General features: G+C 42.2%; 1 protein-coding gene across 2 annotated transcripts in view; it reads left to right on the top strand.

Annotated features, from left to right (window-relative positions):
- Window positions 1–19,607, top strand: part of COMMD1 (copper metabolism domain containing 1) — a 102,826-nt gene extending 83,219 nt beyond the window's left edge. The window contains exons 3-4 of one of the 2 annotated variants that reach the window (XM_081941551.1): window positions 18,813–18,885; window positions 19,120–19,607. In XM_081941551.1, coding sequence (XP_081797677.1) covers window positions 18,813–18,885; window positions 19,120–19,127 — 81 coding nt within the window. In that variant the 3' untranslated portion in view covers window positions 19,128–19,607. The remainder of the gene's footprint in view (window positions 1–18,812; window positions 18,886–19,119) is intronic. The other variant, XM_081941550.1, reaches the window with a different exon arrangement.
- Window positions 19,608–20,366: the final 759 nt, after the last annotated feature.

Below are 20,366 nucleotides of genomic sequence, written 5' to 3' on the forward strand. Positions count from 1 at the left end.
TACTTCAAATGCACTGTGCAAGCTTTTTATTATATATGGTTATTCTTATTCTTTCTCAGCTCAATGGACTATTGATAAGCAACTATATGAAGGGGTTTGCGACTCTGTCCATCAGCAGAATAATTTTCTTAAAACTCGAGAGAGAAATTTGATATGGTAACAGAATTCAGCAAAAGAAAGTTCAAGTTGAAATAGCCCTTATCTGGCTACAGGTTGCAAAACTGAAAAAGTGCATCTTTAGGGGAGAGTGGGTTGGGCAGGTGATCAATTTCTGGCAACTCTTTCTAAGTCTTTCTTCCTCCTGGTCACAATACTCAGGCATTGTCATTATTAAGGCGTTAGAAAAATTCCAGAATCCATGCTTTCTATATCCTGTTTATAAACTTACTTTGGGAATGGTCCATAGAATTTAAGAATATGTTTCTCAACAGTATCTGTCTTCATAGTGTGGTCAATTTAGCATAGTCTGTGTCCCATTCTTGGTGGTTATATTTGTATTAATACTTGTTATATTAGCCTTCCCAAACTTGATGTCTCTCAAAGGCGTAACTCCCAATTCACATGATGATTGGAGGACATTGGATTGAAGAAAATTATATTCAATTATATAAATCAAGTAAAATAAACTCTTTAGTTCATTGACTTCCCCTCCCCCATGATGAAGTTTAAGTTATTCACCAGCCTCCAAACATGTTTTATATGAAAATATATAATAAATGCTACTTTAAATAATGATATTACAAATAACAATAAAAAATGTTTTGAAGACTGCAAAATAGCAATAGAACAGTAGAAGAAATTCTGATAACCACAATTGCAAAAACAGAGGAAAAAGTTGACTTGGATTATAGAAATGATAACTTAGAAGAAGTAATAACAAGAGAGCCAATATTAGCCAGCACTGAAACAACCTATAAACTGACCCTCCAACAATACCAACAATGGTATTGCAGAATTACCAGTATAGTCAAAGACTGCCAGTGTTGAAAGTAGTAACTTTGTAACCCTGGCACCAAAAATGAAGGATGTGACTAAGGATTACAGTAACATCTATTAAAAAAAGAACAGTCAGCTTTCTTAGAGTACTAGTAGTTACAGAAGAATGGACTATTAAAATTAAAAAATGAAAAGCAAAATCATATTCAATTCCATAGAGGATCATGGAGGCCAAGAGAAAGGAATTAAGATCAGATGCAAGTTAGAATCGTTACAGAAAAAAATAACAAAGCAGTGAAAGACAGAATTGGTGGTTGAAATGCTTGTCAAACATTAGGGAAGGCATCTTCCAAAATGCCTCATGACCCTTATTATTTGTCATTGTCCTGATCCTACTTTCAGTGATTTTGAACAAAACAAATATTGGCTACCAAAATCTCACATTTATATGAATGATGTGAAGCTCTATGGAATATCAGAAATTGAAATCCAATCATTGACAAATACCATAATAATTTTTAGTATAGATATAGCAATGGATTTTGGCCTAAAAATGTGCTGCAGGAGCAATAAATTGGGGTAAAATCACAAACAGTAATGGAATTGAAATGCTGAATGGCCAAACTATCGGGAGCGATCAGGATGAAGCCTAGACATATTTGGACATTTTACATTTGAATAAAACACCAAGCGTGGAGAAGTTAAAAATTTGATTAGTAAAAAATACAACCAAACAGTGAGAAAAATGCTAAAGACAAAATAAAATGGTAGAAACAGCATCAAAGCAATCAATACCTGTGATACGATACCCTGCTTGAATTATTAGTCTCAAGTGGAACTGTACAATTTTGATCAAAAGAAAGAAAGCTAACAGCTGTTCACTATGTATTATATACTACTCACTATGTAGTATATAATGATATGGATAGATTAAATGTGCCTCACAGTAGTAAAACAAACTGTCAAAGAAGAAAAACATGTTTTGGATGCTTACTGTACATAAAAGTCAATAATAACTTTGAAAATCTGCACATTGCCAGAGTTTCCATAATCGGTTACAAAAGGTCATACTGCACATATTCTATGCCAATACATTACGACATCCTACGTTTTTCAGAAGAAATCGATTTGTATGAGTGCAGACACCAGCTAAAGAATTAGCAGCTGTGATTTCATATTGTTATGTATATTATAATAATTATATTAAACAGACAAGTGTGTGCCACACAATACCCCCAGACTTGATAATTGTTGATAAGACATAAGTGAGGATAGTGGATACTATAATACCTGGGAAACAGCAGAATTAAAGAGAACAAAATGGAGAAAATCACAAAATATAGATGTAGAATGACTGACAAACAAAAGCAAAGATAGTACTAATAGTAATACATGTAGTCCTCAACTTACAACCATTTGTTTAGCGACTGTTTGAAGTTAAAATTCCACTAAAAAAATCATAAATATGCTGTAACTCATTTAACAACCACCTTGCTTAGCAATACAAATTTTGGTCCCAATTTTGGTTGTAAATTGAGATGCCCTGAGTGCATTTTCAAAACATCTGGAGTATCATATGAACACCATCAGCATTGACAAAATAACAATCAATTGCACCAGGCGACTTTACTTGGAATAGCTGACATCTTGCAACAATGAATTTAATATTATTAAACAAATCTGCCTATCTCAGGTCCTTGAGACGGACTCAATAGGTACACAAAAATGTCAAATCCAGTCTAAACATCTGTCTGTGTGACCAAGCATAATAATAAAGACAACTCAAGGCCACTTTCACTGGTGGCTAACTATTCAAGCCCAGGTAACTCTCTCTTGCTGCTGACACCTTATCTTAAGGACTAGGAACTGGTGTGGAGCTCTCTAGAGATACCAAAAGATTAATTGATACAATTGGGCTTCATCATTTATCAATCACCTATTGACCCCCAGACATTTATTGTTGGGGATTGATAATGACCACTTCGGGGGACCTCGCTATATATTATAATCACTTCCACATAAAACTGTAAACATCTATAACAACCTTAAAAGCAGCCATGTGATAAATGGTAAATATTTTAAAATCATTTTAAACATTAAATAGTGTTTGAAATTATTTGAAAAGAAGGAAAACTGACATCTCAGTTGTTTTGATGTGAGATTTATAGCAGCAAGAATAGTGTCTTCTTCCTATTAGACCTTATAGTCCCAATCCCTTGCTCAGTGGGAAGGACATTTCAGAAAGGAATTGGACCACACTTCATTGACACGTTTCCCACCTTTTGTGCCAAATACATTTGGTGGGGCCTTCAAGGAGATGAAAAAGAAGACAATGGAGCCTTTGAACAGCTGCTCAAATTTCATTCTAAGAATCAGGCCCTCTAGCCAAAGTAAACATGTGATCAGCAAAACATTGTTGCAATTTCTCACAGTTATTTTGAGAACTTAGCTTTGAAAACGACTGTCCTCACAAAGCCCTCAAGTATTAACCTTTTAGGTTTACACATACATTTTATCAAAATGCCTAGTTGAGTTGCTACATATGTAGCAATTTTATAGTATGGTCTTGGAACTACAAATATAAACAAAGGTAGACTTACATATATATGAGTATTTCATATTTTATCTAAAATAAGCACAAATATAACCTTGGCACTCTGAAACTGAAAGAACATAATCTAGTGCCATGATGGCGAACCTATGGCACTTGTGCCACAGGTGGCATGCAGAGCCATGTCGCATGGCACACCAAGCCGCGCCCAATTGTCTTCCTGCTTTCTTGCGTTAATGCCCACGCAACAATCAGCTCCCAAACAGCAGCCAGTTGATTGGCGCGCATACATGTGCACAGAAACTGAAAGTTAATTGAGCTCCTTTTACCTCGTGCACGAAGCTGAACTCTTTGGATCCTCTTCTCCCGTTTGCTGCTCCGGTTCCTCTCTCTTGACTGTAAGTTGCCCAAATGAAATGGGCTAGCATGGGTTAGGGCCGGCTGCAGCTGAGCTGGAAGAGATGGTGGCTGCAAAGCCTTGGGGCTCCCAAAGCTCATGGTTGCGTCTCGCCCCAAAGAGCAAGGGGGTCTGTTTTTCCCTCTCAAAGCTGCAACGGCCGGGCCAGGCCGAACAAACAGCCCAAGAGACCACAAGAGGAGCACCATGCCTGTCTGCCGGCAGCTCCTCTGGGGGAAGGGAAAGAGGAGGGAGAAGCCAGGACAGGGAGGAGATGACCAGGAAAGGGAGAGAGAGCGGGAGAAAGGCTGGGAGGAGGGAGGGAGAGCCGAAAAGTGCCTGTGGGGCTCGTATGTGAATGGGTGCTCTGAGCAGAGACAGACAGCCCAGAGGCACTGAAATGACCACCCCTCTTCCCCCCTCCTGCAAACAAGGTGTTCCTTTGCTATAAATTTCAACAACCCAGCGTCGGGAAAACCCTTCCTGCTCAGTCCTCTACAGAGCAGGAACCCCCCACCCGCACTACTGAAGTGTGAGACAGATGGCTTCCCTTGCCTCTGCTGGACAAGGCTCGAGTGGTTTGACACACACACACCGCTTGCCCACCAGCAGAAGACTCCTGGGAAGTTTTGGCTGGTGGTTGCACAGGGAAGCTCCAAGCCTTTTTGCCTTCAGGCAGAGTTGATTCCGCGCCTTCTGCCTTTTCCCAGGCAGAGTCACACGTTCCACCCACCTGCCTGTCTTGTCTTACACAAATTGGTCTGGAGCGGGTGAGTCCATCTTTGGGGAAGGGCTGTTCCTTCTGCTCAGCTTACGCACTTGAAAAGACCCCACGGTTCCACAATCGTAGCTGATCCCTTCCTGGCCAAAAGGGCGCCTTTTTGCTCCCAGCGGGGCTTCTGGAAGAGAGTGGCCGAAGCGGCTTCTCTCTCCTCCTGCTGCCAGACGAAGGAAAAGCTCCAGGGAGACGGGCTCCGCGTGCTGCTCTGGTGGCGCCAGCTGAAGCCTTGAGCAGCCGGCAGCTGCAAGAGGCATGAGGGAAATCAGCTCTGCCTGAAGGCAAGAAGGCTCGGAGCTTTCCCCCCTTCCTTCACCCACTAGCCGAAACCTCCTGGGAGGGTTCTCTTTTGCTCCTCTAGGGACGCGTCGGCTGGCAGACAGTGGGGGGGGGGAGCTCCAAGCCTTCTCAAACCACTCTGTCCCATTTGTATCTTAGGCTTATTGCTTTGTGACATTTGGGTTGCAAGATTAAAAAGGATAAGGCTCCCCAAAAGTTGTAAAAAATTAGCCACTCTGACCTTTTGCACAGGGCTTGTTCTCTTGCCTGTAGCTTTGGAGTTGGAGGGAGTTGCTATGGGCAGACTCGAGCCTTGCCCAGCAGAGGCGAGGGAAGCCCTCCGCCTCACCCTTCAGTAGTGTGGGTGGGAGGTTCCTGCTTTGTAGAGGACCAAGCAGGGAGGGCTTTCCCGACACCAGGTCGTTGAAAGTTATAGCAAGGGAACACCTCATTTGCAGTAGGAGGGAAGAAGGGTAGTCATTTCAGCGCCTCTGGGCTGTCTGTCTCTGCTCAGAGCACCCACATTAATATTTGCAAACAAGCACCACAGGCACCCTTCGGCCCTCCTCCCAGCCTTTCTCCCACGCTCTCTTTCTCTTTCCTGGTCATCTCCTCTCTGTCCTGGCTTCTCCCTCCTCTTTCCCTTCCCCCAGGGGAGCTGCAGATAGGCACGGCAGACAGCTATTATCATGTCTAAAAGCAAGATACTCCATCTTTTGTCTGGAGTACCATTTAATCCAGAGCCTGACTTCTGGAATTAAAAGGCTGGTAAAAATGCAAAGACAAGTACAAGGAACAAATAAAAGACCTTCATGTTGAACCAAATCTTACTGGTGGGACAGAAACCAGCTCTCAGCCACCTTGTGGCGCCTTGAAAAGCACACACACACACACACACACACACACACACACTCCAATGTCTGAGGAGGCAGGGGAGGGCTGCAGGTGTCTTGGTTGATCCCAAGAGGGTATAGGAGTGGGTGTGAATTTTCCCAGACAAACCATCGCACAGCCCTCTCCATCCCCTCTTCTGTGAAATTGCTTTCTGCCACTCGCTAGTGGTCAGCAAATTCAAAAGAATCCCCAGCTGAGAATTACTGCTGTAGATTGGTTGATTCAAGGAATTTCTTTAGTGTTAACTAATAGTGTTAGCTACCATATTTTTCGGACTATAAGACGCACCAGTATATAAGACGCACCAAGATTTCAAAGAGGTAAGTAAGAAAAAAAAGTTTTTGTCTTCCCTGGGCCCCAGGAGCACTCTGCAGGCTTCAGCAGGGCTGGAGTAAGGCAAAAATGCCCCTGTTTTGGTGGGAAATGGCCCGTTTTCCACCTGTTTTTCATCAAAATGGAGGCATTTTTCCCTTCCCCAGCCCTGCTGAAGCCTGCAAAGTGCTTCGGGGAGGAGGCAAAAACACCCCCATTTTGGTGAAAAACGGCCTGTTTTCTGCCCACTTTTCACCAACATGGGGGCATTTTTCCCTAAACACCCTGTTTTGGTCAAAAACGGCCTGTTTTCCACCCGTTTTTCACCAAAACGGGCCCATTTACCCCTTCCCCCAGCCCTGCTGAAGCCTGCAGAGTGCTTCTGGAGGGTGGGGGAAGGCAAAACACCCACGTTTTGTGTGAAAAACGGCTTGTTTTGCACCCATTTTTCACAAAAATGGGATGCGGGGGCACGGCTTAGGGAGGCAAAAATGGCTGTATTCGGTGTATAAGATGCACCAACATTTCCACACTCTTTTAGGGGGGAAAGGTGCGTCTTATACTCTGTAAGCATTGTTATTGTGGGTTTTTTTCAGAGAAAAGACGTTAATCACATATGTGTTGTTTTTTCTAAACTAAAACCTCATTATTCAGGTTGAATTACCATATTGGCACTTCGAGATAAATATGTGGGTATTGGGTTGCGGTTTGTAGTCTCAAAAAGGTTCGCCATCATTGATCTAGTGTATTTTTTTTTTAAACAAAGTTTTATTGGTTTTTTTAAAATTTACAAGGGAAAAGGTAGTGGAAAAGGTATACAAATTTTGGCAGTTGCAAAGTGTGGTAGGCGCCCCCTCCCTCCATACTCATAGTATACATCTAAGTAAAAGTCATTAATACATAGTCGTATATAGTCAGCATGTTAATTCCATTGGTACTTTCGATCAGTTTATGTCAAAAAGATTTTCTTATTCATTTTTGTGATCTGAGCTTTCTTGGTATTGCCCCATCTCCCCCCGCTGACAGAGCTCCGGCCCCTCCCGTGTCCTGCATATCTGTTGTAGGATCTTCTGTTTTTTCTAGGTGTGTTTTGTTTTTTTTCCATAAAGGCCTGTGCCTCTATGGGTGTATTGATTCTAATTCTTGTCTCCTCCCAGAATATTAACATACCTTCAGGCATCAGCCATCTGAACCATACCCCCTTCTGGTATAATTTATTCGCTAATTGCGAATATTTTTTTCTTTTTTCCCTCACTTTCTTGGGGATCTGCTTCAGGATGGTTATTTCCCTATCTTGGTATGTCAAGGCTTGCCCCCTTTGTGCACCCAGAATTTCGTCTCTTGTGCTTTTTCTAAGGAATTTAATATGTACCTCCCTGGGTACGTTGTGTGTTCTAGCATAGGCTGAGTTCACTCTATAAACCAGATCTATCTCCCATCCCATCTGTTGTTTTTCTTTATGGATGTATTCAGCCAAGATATTTGTCATGGTGTCCCTTATGTTTTCATCGTCTGCTTCCATCACATTTTGAAATCTAAGGTAAAAGGACATTCTCTCAAACTCTGTTTTCATCTGTTGGGTATCAAGTTCTTTGTTTCCCTTCTGCACCCCCTCCACCCCCTCCCTCATCTCAGCCGCCCCACCCTCCAGAAGGTCCAATCTCTGTGAGTTCTTATAAATTTGGGCCTGATTCTCTTTAATTTCTTCTTTCATCTCCTTTAGTTGTTTCTTGATTTCCTCTTGTCCCTGTAAAAGTTGCTGAAGCATTTGTTGGAGGTTCCATCTCTGTACTTTTAGGTTGCATCAGGTCTGTTATCTTTGATTGTGTAGCATTGATCTAGTGTATTAAGGTTTATTAGCAAGTGTTCAAGAGGAGTCTGTATTTATATTTTCCCAAATTGCATATTTTGCGGTAAGTCTCTATTTACCAGAAAAATAAATGACATTTAGAAGTTGCTTTAAATTTCATGAGTTTTCCATGTCATTATTGGTGAATCTGTGAAATTTTAAACAGAATACTTTTAACAGTTTTGATTTGTTCGGAAACATTTATCTTTAAAACAAACTAAGTCAAATCAATTATGAATGAACAGCATCCTAGGAGCTCCAAGAACTATTCACAGTGATTATGACAAACCCCTTTTTAGTAATGTAGAGAAATGTGAGATGGAAGATCAAAAATGTAAAACTATAATTTTAAGTATCCGGGAGAGGGGGCGGTCTATAAGTGTGAATAATAAATAAATAAATAAATAAATAAAGTATGTATTTGTTCTTTTTCATATCCAATTTTTTGCAAAGTAATGAATGTGTAAAGTAGAAATAGCATAATATTTAAATGTAGGTAACAAACTAAATATGTGCATCAATAGTTCTTACAGTATAAGAAAAACATCCTTTATGAGTTTAATAGTAACTAGAAGCCCCATTGATAGAAAGGTGATGGGAGGTTATGATCTGCTTAGCCTAGCTAATGCTGTTTCCTCTTTAAACAATTCGTACAAGGAAATATCCATCAATCAAAAGGCCAAACATCATGAAGAAATACACAATGTGCTGGTTTATCAAAAGCTGACCTAAAGAGGTCAAGCAGAAATTGACAGGAAAAGGAAGGTGCTTAAGAAACACCAAGGAAAAAATGTATAGGTGTAACAATGCAAGGGATATGGTAGCTTGGGCCCCAATGGGTTCTACAAGGAGTCGCCAATGCCTTCTCCCACAACTCTGCTGCATCTTAGTGCAACTTTTGAAAAGCTGACAGCTGTGTACTGCTACTAACCGCTTTACTCCAGAGAGAATTCTCTGCCCCATAGTTCAACAGAAAGAAAGTATCTTTATTTTAGATATCAAGGTCAAAGACTTAGAAGAAAGTAGAAAAGAAAAGGTAAAGAAGAGATGACCTATTGCTTTCTAAAGAACCTGCTCCCAAGGAGATTCCAGTCCAGTTGCTGCTGGCTGAAACGTTTACTTTTCTCTTCCTTTCAACCAACCTCAAAGGGGGAAGTGGGGGGGAGAGAACCAAACCACAAAGACAAAAGTGGAGGTTTTCTTCTCTTGCAAAAGCATACCAGGAGAAACCCACCCTCCTGAATGCCTTCTCAGCACTCATTTCCCTGGCCTTCCATTTACCTGAATTGACAGGTCAGCTCCTTTCCATTAGCTCATTTAGTGTCTCAAAGTGTTCCTCTTCAAATGGAAATGTTCCTTCATTCATTACAATATAAAGCTTATTTGACAGCTTTTATTGACAAGCTATTCCTGTGCTCTGTTTTTTTTTTCATTATTAGGACAGAAAAACTGCTATTAAGTGTGACAGTTATTCAGGGAGACAGCCAGACTCTTATTCTTTTTGCTGTTAATTTACATTATGCGTATATCTAATACTTTGCACTTAGTATATGGAGCTAAGTTTTAAAAGGGGGGGTTAACTTGTTTTGAGAGCTGCTAAATAATCCTTCTTTGATTTATGTGATAAAAATGGATTGGGAAAAAATAGAACTTAATATTATAAAAGCAATGAAATTAAATTTGCTGCACTATACCAGATGGAAAGTATTCTTTGGGTTTGCTTCAATCTGCTTAATTTCCAATGACATCCACTTCATCAAAAAGAATTAAAGAAAAAAATACTATTCCCTCACTTTATAATATGGCACAGAAAATAATATTGCCTTTCAGATTGTATACCCTAAAGGAAAAATATGTAGACCAAAGATATTTGGCACATTAAGTATATGTGCTTTTCATTTTTCCATCATGAAAATGAATCATTGAAATAAGCATCACTTTAGATATTTCAAATGTCATAATATTTGTGCCAAAAATACAGACAAAAACTATCATAGATAGGTAGACTGACAGAAAGATTTACTGCCAGAAATACAGACAACTAGGCAAATAGAATTACTGTGGTGCTTTCCCATATTTTCTTTGAGAAAATCTTACTTGGACTTACACATAAACAGCAACTAAAGCCCTCTTTAAATAGCTGGATAATTTTTTACACCTAAGGGAAGGCAACCTATTTTCCAAAATGTCCTTCTTCATCACCTTCTTTCTCAGATTAGTCATAGGACATAATCAGAAAGACTCCTGCAATTAAAGCTGAAATACATAACACTTTTCGAGAGAGGACAGAGAAAAGTGCACTTAACTGTCTTAGGCTCGTACCCCCTACAGGATATATTTCATCAGCTATCAACAAAAGCATTTATATCCACAGGGCTTCTTTCTGCAGCCCTATGTATACCAATATCATGTCTGCAGATCCTCTTTCGTGTGCCTCATTGCCTACCATCCTAAACAATTGTTTGCCTAAGGTTTAAAAATACTCGCATTACAAAATGATACAATGCAGTCCTAAACACTACCACTTAATTGCATCATTAAAAGAATCAAATTAAGAGTGTTCCCTTTCATGCTTGTAATACAACCTCTATGCTATTAAATTCTGGAGCTACTGAGTATATGGATTTCAAAAAGCAGGACTTGAGCATCAGTTTCTTTAGGATTAATATAAAAATATCACACCCATCCATACTGAAACTCAGGAACTGACTTCCCCCGGGCTACTAATTCCAGATGCGGTACTTTTCAGGTACCAGCTGTACTGCTGCCAGATCTCAGAACCCACAGATCACATGATGACTTGCATTTCTCACCATTTGGAGAAAAGCTTCTAACCAGTCTAGCTGTAGGTTTAATCCAGAGTTGCTTAGGAAACCAAAGAAAACAGAGGTTTGGAACAGAATGCAGGGGATTTTGTCACTGGCATACCAAAATACTGAAAATTATTTTAGTTACATTGCAGCCTTTTGGATTTCTAGTAACAAAAACCATAAATAATAAGGTCAAGGAAAATAAATATGTTCTAGGATCGGTATTACGTGTTAAAGCATGCCCTACCTTAGTTGCCATTAGTTTTGGAAATGAGAAACATCCTACAAAGAAGGGATGCATTGAAAGTATTTCACACTTTTTCTGTTAAATGTTTCTGCTACTGTTGTGTTAGCATTGGAACATTAAGGGAGAAGTACCAGTCCTTAAAATAGGATTCACCAAAGGATGTCTTTGTTCTTTTTGAGAACTGTTAAATGTCATTAGAAAAATATGGGAGTGTAAGAAACTTGGCAAGAGGAAGAGAGTTCCATTTTGAAGGTTTTGATAAGAAACATACTTGTCTGTGCTAAAGCTGATAGGGCTTATCAATATAGGAAAGCTGAACTGACACGCCTGGCTAAAATAGCCATATAGATTTCTTTGTATACTATAAAAACTAGGCTGTGAATGAAGAATTTCATTGGCAGAATGCATTTTTTAACTCGGTACACAACTAAAAAGCACTATCTCATTGGTTTCATCTATTCTGCACCTACAGTAGGGGTGTCAAACTCGATTTCTTTGAGGGCTTCATCAGGATTGGCCATGCTCTCCCAGGTTTTACCTTGGGAGAGCATGGCCAGAGTGGCCGTGGCCAGCTCAATGTCACTCATGTTGGGGGCGCCTGTGGTGGCCCGAGCCCTCTGCCAGTGAAAATGGGCTCCTGGCCTCTCTTTTTAGCCATGATGGCCTCATACAACTCTCTGCCAGTGAAAATGGAACTCGGGAGGGCCGATGGAGCACTCCATTTTCACTGGCAGAGGCACCGCGGGCCAGTCCTTCACTTCGCACATGTAGGAGTACACAGATACACACACAGATCTGCCTATAGGTAGACCTTGTTTTACAACTGATCTATTTAATCACCATTCAAATTTATAACAACACTGAAAAAGTACCTTTACAACAGGACCACACATTTACAAACATCCCCACAGTCATATGATTGCCATTCAGGTGCTTCACAAAATTGATGTGCATTTATCACCATTGCAGCATGGTCACATGATTGCTATTTTTGAACTTCACACCTGGATTCCAACAAGCAGTGTCAAAGGAGAAACAGTGAAATCGCTGGTTATGGTTGTGTAATATCTCACTTAACAACCGCATGTGATTCTCTCAACAACTGCAGCAAAAGATACTTAAGTCCACTACCATCACGTTTTGCTTAATGACCAAACTGCTTGAGTGTGTGTGTGTGTGTGTGCGTGCACGCGTGAGGTAACTCCATCCAGCTTCCTCATCTAGCTTACTCCAGGGATTCTCATGCAGGGAGAATCTCACTGTCATGAACCCAATAAACAAGAATTCATGTTTGTTGTTTTTTGGTTCCTTGTTGACTAAAGAAAGCCAGCCCATGGTTTTGTTGTTCTTGTCTCTTTATTAAATTTTGACTGTACATTATATATGATGCAACTAAAATCAACTCCATCCAGAGAAATGTATACATTTCTATCATCAGACACAATATTTGTATCATTTAGATCTGATGTGCAAATGATTTGTTCTTGTCTTTCTACAAATTATGTTTTGAATGTTCCAGGATACTAGGCTTGGGTTTTCTTTATTTACTTATTTAGGAGATTTATATAGCTGCTCATCTTAAGTATATAACTCTGAGAGGTGAACAATACATACCCACAAAAAGAATTTTTTGGGGGAAATAAATCACTTACCCATTAAAATAGCACCGTTCAAAGAAAAACAAATAACTACACAATAATTCTATAAAATACACAAATGTATTTATCTCTCCTAGTAAGAATAAGATATAAATATTGGGCAATATAAAGATCAGTTGCTTCTTCCACATATTATTCAAAGCATAACAAAACACATTCTGAAATAATTTGCAAGCTATCTGGTTTGACTTTTGATTGTTCTAATAGCACTTCATTGATTGCAATTCTCCCCAGTTGGTGGAGATAACAGCCAGGATGAGTTGTCTCTGTCCAATAGGTCACTGAGTCTACAGCTGTGACATCACTGTACCTCTGGTGACTCCTCCTAGCTTTAGACTCAGTCCAATTGGGACTGGACGCATTCCCGTAGCTCTCCTCCAATTTAGATAGATAATTAGATTTTTCTTCACAATCCACTAAAAATTCAATTTAGCTTCAGTTCAAATCCATTGGAACTCCAAATTCTTTTAAATTGGCTGAACTCTTATTCTCTGCCTCTCCTGGGACCGCAGGCGCCACGAGTACACTCCGGAGTGCACCCCGGCGTCGATTCATCGGACAAACCCGCGGGTGGTAATCCAATGGTCTCTGTCCTCTCCCCTGACTGCTGGACTGATTTTCACTGTCGGCGCCTATAAACCTCCCCTCAGCCTTCAAATCAGTGTGAAAAAGGCTTTGGTGGTCATTTTAACTTGCCCAAAGCTCTGGTAGCCATTTTGTTTCACGCCAAAAGTCCGGCGGCCATTTTACGGGGCTCTGAATACATCCCTTTTGGCGCAAAGCACAGTGGAAGCCTGGGCAAATGGTTCAAGTGGGATGAGTCCCTGAACCACCAATTACTATGGCATCACCGGCAAGGGGGATCTGGATCAGGCGAGGCCACTCTCACCCCCTCCTGACACAATCTGATAGCAGGGCCCTCTGACTTGCCACCAGCCAGGAAAGGGCAGCGTCTGAACCCCGTCCAAAGGGCCGACCAGTTAAACTCACCCAGGTGGCTCAAAAGGCAGAGGAGTGCCGCCAGTGCAAGGAATTTACCAAAGCACAACACCTGGCAGGCAAGCAACAGGCACAGACCACTCCAAGGTGCCCAGTCAGCGCTCATCCCTTTCTGCCAGGCCCATTGCCAATAGACGATCCTAGGAATGCTGACCTGTCCACAGACAGTGAAGCGGAGTCACAGGAGTCACCACACCAACCCAGTTCAGGCCCTTTGGAACCATCTCCTGAGGTGCTGGCTACTCATCCACCACCTGAGGTTGGGCCTTCTCTCGCATCAACACTTGGTCCCTTGGCAGCAGTAGAGTTGGAAATGGCCACCATTATCTCTGAGGCCATCAGGCAGGAGATTGCAGCTGGCCTCCAACAACAGCCTGCCGCCCCACCTACCCCAACTGTTCCATCACCAAGGCAATCTCAAACCAGCAAGAGCCCATCCTCGCAATCTGTTCCCACTCACTCAGAGCAGGCCTCAGTGGGGATGGAGGGAGAAGAGGTAATCAGAGATTCTAACTTATCAGAAGATGAAGACTTATCATCAAATCAACCTACTTTTGTGGGCCTGTTCAAACCAGCAGTTTTTAAGTCTCTCCTGCTTAAGGCTAAAAAGATATCCAAAGTAGGATTAACTCACCCTCAAGCTTCGAACTTGGAAAAAGGGGATCCAGTGGATCCCCTCTTTCTGGAGCCTACACTAGAGAAGGAAGTCATTCTTTCTACTAAACTTTTTCTAGATTTGGTCCAAAGGCAATAAGGATCCCTGGGATTGGGGCCCCTCCCCAATTCTTTGGACAAGAGACTTTACAGTGTAGGGCCTGAGCTAGCAAAGCTGTTAGAAACTCCAACCATAGACCCTCCCCCCTGATGGCTGCCTTGTCCTCTCCCTTAGCAGTGACTGGGGCCCTGGAGGAGGTCTTGAAACCTGAGGATAAGCGTTTTGAACAGTTGCTTGTCAAGGGACATCAGGCTGCAGCCTCGGATGTCAGAACCTCCAGGAATGGCTCCCCTCTTCTTACTCTAGATCGCACAGGGACCTTAATAAAATTAAGGCTGCAGTGGAATTTGCGGCTGACACATCCCTCAATTCAGTCAGATTCGCTTCCAAAGTCTGGTGGCTTCCTCTGTTTCCACCAGACACTTGCTCTGGTTGAAACAATGGCAAGCAGACGCCAGAGCCAAATGGAAACTGGTGTTGGCTCCATTTACGGGGGAAAACTTTTTGGGGCTCTGCTGGAACCTCTACTGGTGGAATCACGCAACAAACGCAAAATTCTGCCTTCCCTTTTTCACAAATCAGAACCCAGACCCTCTCCTTTCTACCACCAGTCTCCTTTTCTGGGATCGGACAGGGGGGTTGTATGCTTCCCATCAACACCAGTCCACCCCTAGACAATCCTATCAGGCACAGGACAGATTTGGGAGAGGAGATCATGGATTCCCGTCTAAGAAGCTCTTCAAGGGTGCAGGGAACCGCCTGTTCAGACATCAGAAGTGACTGTCTGGACAATCTCCCAATCGGAGGTCGTCTCTCAGCCTTTGCCGATCACTGGGAGGGTACGACCATGGACCTGTGGGTAATAAACACAATCAAATTCAGCCTGTCCTCTCCATCCCCACCCCACCCCCAATTTTCTTTGTCCCTTACCCCATCTCTCGGGAGCCACCTCACAGACTCCTGATGGAACAGGGGTCTGTGTTGATGGAACAGGAGTTCCATCAACACCTGCTAGAAATCTGGGCAATCCAACCAGTTCCTCTGGATCAGGTAGGTCAAGGGTTTTACTCATGGCTGTTTGTCATTCCAAAGGCATTGGGGGGCTGGAGAGCAATTCTCAACCTAAAAGCCTTGAACCAGTATGTAAAATATTGCAGGTTCCAGATGCATTCTCTCCAGACCATATTAGAGGGGATCAGGGAGGGCACCACCTGACATCAGTGGACTTGATGGAGGCATACCTCCACGCCCTCATATTACTGGCCCACAGGAAATTCCTTCAGTTCTGCTATGCAACACAGCATTACTAGTACAAGGCCCTCCCATTTGGCCTGTTGTCCTCACCAAGAGTATTTACAAAGGTCCTTGCGGCATTGGCAGCCCATCTTCATGCCTGGCCCATCAGACTGCAGTGCTACCTGGATGACATCTTAACTCACTCCAGGTCAGCAAATCAGGCATGCAAGGATCACGAGGCCACACTCTTGGCCCTCAGGGACCATAGCTTCTCCATCAACGTGGAGAAAAGCCACCTCATTCCCACGACACGATTATTACACCTGGACACAGTAATCAACATGGTGCAGGGCGCAGTCTTTCTCTCTCCAGACCATCTCTCCAGCCTACAGGAAATAGCCCAACAAGTGAAGCAGAGTCACAGAATGTCCCTTATCTGGCTTTCCCAACTTCTGGGCAAAATGGTCTCCTGTTTTGGCATCGTTCCATGGTCCAATTGCAGAGACGAAGCCTGCAGTAGTTCTTCCTTCCCCACCAGAGAGCCAACAGGAGCTGCTCTGCAAGGTTGGTCAGCATTCCAAACAAGGTAATCTGGTCCCTGGGGTGGTGGCTCTCCAACGGGTCCTCCTTCAGGGAATCAGACCATGTCACGATCATGACGGATGCCACCCTCGTGGGTTGGGGGTGCCATCTCCACACTCAGATAGTGCAGGGCACTGGTTTTCTCAGAAGACAGAACACAACATCAACTGGCTCAAACTGCAAGCAGTCCACCTCAAACTCCAGCAGTTCCTAGCCCTAGTAGCAGATTCCCATGTGCTGGTCCTCGGGGACATCATAACAACAAAGGCAAACATCAACCATTAAGGGGGAATGCGGTCCCACGCTCTGATGGACGAGATGAAACACCTGGGCAGACCGATATCTCTGCATGGAAGACATCAGTGGAGTAGACAATGTCCAAGCGGATTGGCTAAGCTGCTTCCAGGTGGATCACACGGAATGGAGTATACCACGGGAGCTGTTCCTCTAACTGACCAACAGGTTCGGCATTCAGTGATACACCTGTTCTTGACTCACCTCAACAACAAGCTGCTCACCTTTTTCACCAGGTATGCGGATCCGGGGTTGGTGGGAGTGGATGCTCTCCATTGCAAGTGGCTGAAGGGTCTCCTCTATGCATTCCCTCCTCTACCGTTGGTCCAGAGAGTGATCCGCAAAATGATCAAAGAACAGGCAGAGCTCATACTTCTAGCCTCACACTGGCCGCCCAGACTATGATTCACAGACTTGGTAAATCTTGGCAGATCCCCACACATAGGGGGATGCTAACTCAGGGCTCTCTCATCCAACCAGACCCACACTGGTTGCAGTTGACCACCTGAAGATTGAACAGACGGCCCTAGCAACGGCCAATCTATCTCCAGGGGTCATCCAAACACTCCAAGCCTCCAGGCGCGCCTCCTCCAACGTATATACAATGCTACCTGGAGGGCCTTCAACAACTGGTGCGTCAGCCATGAAATCATTCCTGCCACGGTGTCGGTCTCTACATTTTTGGACTTTCTCCAACAAGAGCTGGATATGGGTCTTTCCATCAACACCCTCAAAAGGCAAGTAGCAGTACTAGCATCAGTCCTAATATTACCATCATTTGAGACTCTCTCCCGCCACCCTTTGGTGGCTTGTTTTCTCTGGGGGGTGGCCAATATCAGCCCACCCACAGTACACAGATTTCCTACTTGGGACCTGAGCAAGGTCCTAGACACCCTCACCTGGTCCCCCTTTGAACCACTTTGCACTATCTGTATGAGATACCTGTCCTTAACGGTAGCCTTTTTGGTGGCAATCACCTCAACGCACCACATCTCTGAAATTGCCGCGCTGTCCATTAGGCAAGACCTTTGTATTTTCCACAAGAATAGGGTGGTGCTTTGTCTTGACCCAGCGTTCATCCCGAAGGTCAACAGCAGGTTTCACAGAGTCCAGGAAATTGTCCAGCCCAATTTCTGTCCCTCCCCGAGCCACAGACTCGAGCATAAATGGCACAAGCTAGACATTCACTGTGCACTCCACATTTACATCTCTCGAACTGCATCTTTCAGATGCTCGGAGGCCTTGTTTGTTTCTCTTCATCAAACTAACAGGGGTGCCAAAGCTTCCTCTAGATCCATTCGATACTGAATCAGGTCCTGCATTTTAAAGGCCTACGGATCCCACAACTTACTGTTCCCTCCTTATGTGACAGTGCATTCAATGAGAAGCACAGCCACCTCATCAGTGTGGTCTAGCCAAGCCTCAGTTGAGGAAATATGCAAGGCAGCCATGTGGTCATCACCATCTCTATTTGTGAACCATTATAGACTAGACAGCTATGCCTCAGCCGACGTTGCCTTTGGAAGGAGGGTACTCCAAGTCAGGACAGAATGAAGGGCCTCGGTCCAGTCATCTAACCACCCTTAAACAAATGGACAAGCTTTGATATGTCGCATCCTGGCTGCTATCTCTACCAACTGGAGAGAATGGGCATATTTTCTTACCTGATATACCCGTTATCTGGACGGTGGAGATAGCAGCCAGCACTGCCCCATAGATGATTAGTCTCAGAGAGGGTTCTTCCGCTTCTTTATATAAGGGATAACACAGGGTACGCTGGAGGAGAGTGTGTCTATAGGGATTTTGTGATTAACACAATGCGTCAGTCTACAGAACTACCTTCGTTAAAGCTAGGAAGAGTCACCAGAGGTATAGAGATGTCACAGCTGTAGACTCAGTACTATTGGTACTGACAACCCATCCTGGCTGCTATATCCACCGTACGGAGAACGGGCGTATCAGGTAAGAACCAACGCCCAATTTATCTAGGCTGACTAAAGTAAAGTTATAATAATAGAGAATCACATTCCCTAAAAGAAATATTGGAAGTTATCAAGCTTTACAACGTATATTCAGAGGTGAATGTTGAGATATTTTCTGGACTTTGATAACATTTTCAAAAACAAAAATTATGTGTAGGAGGCATGGCTAAGTATGGTTGGCAGCATACAAGGAGTTTTTGGCAAATATGCAAGCATTTTTATCAGAAAATAAGTTCTTGTGAGAAGCATTCATGAATGTGGAAAGTATAAAAACCAGCACCTTCTGTTCTCAGATTGCAAGATACTCAGGATGCTTCTTGGCAGAACACGTGATGCACCAAATATATCATTTAGTTGGGAAACCAGGTACTGCAACTTCAGGAAATCTATAAAAGTGTAATTTTGTGTGCATGTGTATTCTTGTAGTAAGTCCATAAAAGTGAGGTGGACAGCAAACAAATTTAATAATAAAATAAAAGCATGCAAAATATGATTTTAGGCAGGGAAGGTCATTAATTCCACCTTTTGAATAGAGTGTTGAGTGCATTTTCACATTACAAAGTTATCTAAACTTATTATCTTTCTTCCTTTTTATTGTAGGAATCTGAACTTTTGACCATGGAATTTGATGAGACCGAATTGAATGAAATGTTGAGAAAACTTTCAGAGATTGAAAACAGCATTATTTCTCTGACCCAGGCATCCTGACTTTTCACTTAAAACAGTGTTTGATTCATACTAAGATTGACCTTAGTTCACATGTAGTTTATCCAGGACATCATGCTTTTCTTTGTTTGAAAACTTACATAAACATGGGATCAAAGAGGAGGAAAAAAGATAATGGAGGCATTCAAACTGATGTACATATTAAAACAAAAGAACATAACTGAATGCATTGAAAGAAAATACTCCTCCAGAAAAATGTTGAATTTGTATAATAAAACAGCAAATATATTCACCTTTTCTATTATTGACATCACTGTATGATTTATTCATCCAGCCACTAAAAAGCAATTTGTAACAATGGCTGCTCTACATTTGTAGATCCAGGAGAAGGAATTCCATTAAAAAATATTTTTCTTTCTTTATTTTGCTTCATATTTTCATGTTCAAAAAGGTTGTTACTTGAGGAAAATGAAACAGTAGTGTATTTTAGTTTCATCTTCTCTTTCTGGGACATTCTTTTGTGGGAAATTGCAGATTCCATGCTAGAAATAATTCTTTAGTTGCTAATTGACCCATTAGGATGTGACAGATGTTCCATTTCTCTAGCACTAAACCTAGCTATAGACTCTGTAAAAAAAGGTGGTCGTTTAAAAAGAACTGTATAAAATTCATTAGCAATAGAGAATAAATACTGTATGTATTCACAAGCATTTTCAGCATTAACTGTTTCATTATCTCAGCACTATGGTATTGAATACTACAGAACGTATTGAAAATGCAGAGTATATGGACAAAACATTAAAGAGAAATGGCTATCCACTCTAGAATGTCTTAATGCTTACAATCTATTTTTTTTGCCAAACCACCTTCTTCTGCTATTCAACTTGGCCCTCTGTAAAACACATCATATTTTTAAATGTTGCCTTAGAAACTAGCCTTGAAGTGTTTCTTCCAGAATATGTGCTTTCCACTTGACAATACAGCTATTTAGCTTGCCTGGTCTTGTCTACCAGGTTATCTGTACAGTATCTTATTTTGTACCAAGCAGTCATATTCCTATGTGGTTGTTTCAAACCATAGTATATCTATCCTGATATTATGCATTATAAACTAATGCCTTCTCATCATGTGAGCTTCTCAGTTATCTTTCAGCATAGCTGAATAAAAGCTGCAATATTTCT

The sequence above is a fragment of the Natrix helvetica genome, assembly GCF_964273705.1.
Source record: "Natrix helvetica genome assembly, chromosome: 2".
NCBI lineage: Eukaryota > Metazoa > Chordata > Lepidosauria > Squamata > Natricidae > Natrix > Natrix helvetica.